This window comes from Gavialis gangeticus, unplaced genomic scaffold, assembly GCF_001723915.1.
Source record: "Gavialis gangeticus isolate Ggan-Ray unplaced genomic scaffold, GavGan_comp1, whole genome shotgun sequence".
NCBI lineage: Eukaryota > Metazoa > Chordata > Crocodylia > Gavialidae > Gavialis > Gavialis gangeticus.
This window is the reverse complement of record NW_017729025.1, coordinates 84570387-84574681: the sequence shown is the minus strand read 5'-3', so window position 1 is coordinate 84574681 and position 4295 is coordinate 84570387. Positions and strand designations below refer to the sequence as shown.

The 4295-nt window shown below is 42.5% G+C and overlaps 1 protein-coding gene across 1 annotated transcript in view; it reads left to right on the top strand.

Annotated features, from left to right (window-relative positions):
• EHD4 (EH domain containing 4) overlaps window positions 1–4295 on the top strand; it is a 55023-nt gene that overhangs the window by 34625 nt on the left and 16103 nt on the right. The window contains exon 5 of the mRNA XM_019519062.1: window positions 2200–2612. Within this exon, the coding sequence (XP_019374607.1) occupies window positions 2200–2612 (413 nt within the window). The remainder of the gene's footprint in view (window positions 1–2199; window positions 2613–4295) is intronic.

The window sequence follows — 4295 nt, the reverse complement described above, 5'->3', positions numbered from 1 at the left end:
CCCCCCCAAATTTTTGTGATTTCCCCCCCCCCCCCATAGTCTTCTCCTAGTGCCACCGCCACCACCTGCCCCAAGCACAGTCCCCATGCTCCGGGAAGAGCCCAGCACTGCCCCAGCCCCTGTCCCACTCCCTCCCTCACCTAACAGGGGTCTTGATCTGCACCCCCACGCCCCTTCCCTCCCCCATCCCCATTCACCACAACAGACTTACCAGCTGCACAGAGCTGTATCAGATATTGGATCGGTATCAGCCAATATGCCTCTTTAAAAATCAGTTACTGGTATTGGCCCCAAAATTCTCTATCTGTGCGCCTCTATGCACAACCTTACCAACACATTTTAATAAAAGCCTTGCAAAGGTGAAAATGTAGTCAGGGAAGATCAGCTACCCACTTCTGGAATGAGAAAAGCTTGCATTCTTAAATTGTGTGCACTTTCAAAATGGGCTTTCTTTTAGAAAAATCTTTCTCCTGCTGTGATGAAGGAGCCCTGAGACTATTTGGCCTGACATTGATCTTGCTGTGATTTAAGGAACTTGTGTAAATGTAGAGTGGTCTAATGCAGCGTTTCCCAACCTTTTTTTGCCCCATGGCACACTTTCCTAAATAAAAAAAGCACTGTGGCATACTGGATGTCGGGGGGGGAAGGGGTGTTGGGTCGCAACCAACTGGACACCAACTGGGGGGAGGGTGCACAGCCAGCTGGATGGCATTTTGGGCTGGAGCCACGCCCCCTCCCTGGCTGGAGCTACACTCCCCGTCTGTTTGTGTCCGCAGCAGCAACAAGTAGGGGGGCATGGCTCCAGCCCAAAATGCCATGGCACACCTGGATGTGCCTGACAATGCACTGTTTTGGGAGTAATATTTTCTTGCTGTCATATTTAAAGAATTGATCCATTCAATTAAAAAAAAAAAAATTAAAACCCAGTTCCATCCTCTGTTTAATAAACCTGATGAGATGTGACTGCTGTGTTGAATTTCATGCTTACATGTTTCCTTGTTGCTTTCACATATATCTTGAGTTCCTAGTCACGACCTCTAGACAGTTTCCTATTGGAAAGCAATGAAAAGTTTGCTACTTGCACCTGGCAGCTTGAAAGCATAGTAATGGATGACTCAATAAATAACAATACATCTACTGAAGTTAAAAAATTGGCAAATAGTTCCAACTGCAATATGGCTGTGGATATTCCTGCCTAAAGAGGCATTATTTCAAGAAAAATGAAGCAAATGATATGGGTATGCTGTTCATCCCTTTTAATCCCCCCCACCTCGTTCCCCTCTGCTTTTTACTTATATGGCTTCAGGGTCAGTGAGGGAAAGCGAACAGAGAATGAAGATCTAAAAACTTTTTGCTTCTGTCAAGGTAGCTGTATGAAATGCTTGGATGACTGAATTCATAAGTAGTGTAAAAATCTTATACTGTGGAAGTGGAAAGATCTGAAGACATAATATTAGAGTTTAGCTGTGAGCTTCCTACATATTGCCAGTGCTTAAATGTTGCTGAATGGCAGAATGAATTGCAGGTTCTGTTCAGCTTTCCTGACAACAGTTTTTGTGATCTGACTTTCCCTTCCTCAGTTTTATTTTCTTCTTGGGGAGGAGTCTGGATTTTGTGGAGTGGAGAACTGTTTCAGTTCATGTCTGCTACAGGCACTCAGCAGGATGAGTCATATAGACCAAACCCAATGCCACATCATAAATGAATTACTCTTTCTGTAAATTATGAATCACTCCTGAAGGATGTACTTTGTAAAGATGTATGACAAACTGTACTGAACATACAGGTTGTCATGAGTGGACTGGGTTGGTACTAGGCTACCAGTTGTACTTAACTGTTTGTACGGACTTTTTAAAATAAAACATTGGAAAGCTTAGAGCAAAAGCTATGTCCCAAAGTAGTCTTTAGTTTAGCTACTCATTTTTCTCTATTATGACCCCCCTCATCCATAAAACTGTTGTCAGAACAGGTTGAGATCTTATGAATTTGATTTCTTAATTTGCTGTGTCAGGGTTACTTCCAAATACTGTGGTGCAGTCCATTTTTATTTAAAGTATTCCTTACCTCACAACCAGAAAAACTGAGAATAGGGTTAGCAATTGAGTTTAGAAGTCAAACCTTTATCTCAGTTTTACTGCCAGCTCATATTGTAAACAATCTTTTAATAAAGTGCTATCACCTGATGTATTCTCTCTCCAGGCTATGACTTCTGTCAGGTCCTCCAGTGGTTCGGTGAACGAGTAGACCGCATTATCCTCCTCTTTGATGCCCATAAACTGGATATTTCTGATGAGTTTTCAGAGGCCATTAAGTCATTCCGAGGCCAGGATGACAAGATTCGGGTGGTGCTTAACAAAGCTGACCAAGTTGATACACAACAGTTGATGAGGGTCTATGGTGCACTCATGTGGTCCTTGGGAAAAGTGATTAACACTCCTGAGGTGTTGCGAGTCTACATCGGTTCTTTTTGGGCCCAACCTCTTCAAAACACTGAAAATCGGAGGCTCTTTGAAGTAGAGGCCCAAGATCTCTTCCATGACATTCAGAGTCTTCCACAGAAGGCAGCTGTGCGAAAACTCAATGATCTCATCAAGAGGGCAAGACTTGCAAAGGTAAGATGCAAATAAAACCATTTTTTTTTAATAAGGATTCCCTTCTACTTGTTTGACTTTTTTTCTCTCTCTCTCTCCCCTCCCTCTTTCTCTTTCTCTCCAAAAACCTGGTGTTCTCTGGAAAGAAAAAGAAACTTAAGTCTACTATATACTCTTGTACAGGCTGTATTTTTGGTTGACTCTGCCTTTAGAAGTCGCACTTTCTTCGGTAAGGAGTTTTAATGCTGCTTTCTGAAGATAACTAAACAGCTAGTAGCCAGAGAGATGATGAAGAAAACACAGGATGTCCCTTCAGCAAACTGACACTTTCACTATCTTCATAACAGATGTCAGAGTTCAGACACAATATTTATCTGTGCATGTCCCCTCCCCTCTCACCTATATGCCCACTTACACACATTTTAAGGGCATATAACACTATTGGTTAATACTAGCACTATGGCTAACCGATATTGCTATTATTAAGCAACTTCCCCTAAAACTGCACATGCTGCATATGTTGTAGTGTTTAAAAAGTAGCACAGCTGCTACAGCAAAACTTGCATTCATTCACTTAGCAAAATGGCTCCCATATCATTTTTCCACGTTCCAGTCAAACAAAAAATCTCTCCATATTAAACCTGCTTTATCATCAGTCCAAATCTCCTAGATAGAAGGTAATATGAGCTTAGTGTCCATGTCCAGAAGAAATTCCAGTGTCTGACACATCAGGGAGGAAGAGAGTTGTAAGAGACCTTTTTTTGGAGGGCCAGGGTAGTCGTCTCTGTTTTCAGTTAGGGAAAATTGTATTTGCATGTGCAACCCAGGTAACTGGGCAGGCTACAAGAGCCACCTGATTTTATGTATAACCTAGTTTGCCTGAGTAAATACTGAGATTTTGTGCATGTATACCAGGGGTGGGCAATTATTTCGGGTGGAGGGTTGCTTACCGAGTTTTGGCAAGCCATCAAGGACCTCATGACAGGTAGCCAGGGCAGATAAATATTAATTTTCTAAATTTTTTAGGGGCCCCACGGGCTGGATAGAATGGCCTGGTGGGCCACATTTTGCCCACCTCTGATGTATACAGATGTATTTCAGAACTTTGTGGCTGTGATCAGTGCTGCCTATTGAACATGCATGTATAAATGTTGGTAAACTTCTAATTAAACCAGCATCTGCTTATTTGTAAAGCCTTCTGAATCCTCATCAAATTTTGTTTATGAATTTTAAAAGCCTTCTGATAATTACTTACACTAGTCTTCATGAGTAAGCTGCTTAACGCCTATTTAATACCTGTCTTCTGCTATACACCTTTCATACCTTGAGACAAACTGAATTGATTGGGTGTGAATTGATGGGTCTCTAATGGTTTCTTTAAATAGTTCCTTCATAAACTGCTTTCATTATCTAACATGGCAAGGCCAGTCAGAGTAATAGCAAAAAAAATGCATCTGAATTCTATTCTTTTGCATAACTCTGGGGACCGTTGAGTAATCATAGAATCAATGAGTTGGAAGGGACCTAGACAGATCATCGAGTCCGACCCCCTGCCATGGGCAGGAAGGAGCACTGGGGGTGGGAGGGGTAATAAGACCCCAGCCACGTGCCTCTCCAGTCTCCTCTTGAAGATTTCAAGGAAAGGTGAGAGCACCACCTCTCTGGGAAGCCCATTCCAGGCTCTGGCCACCCTTACAGTGAAGT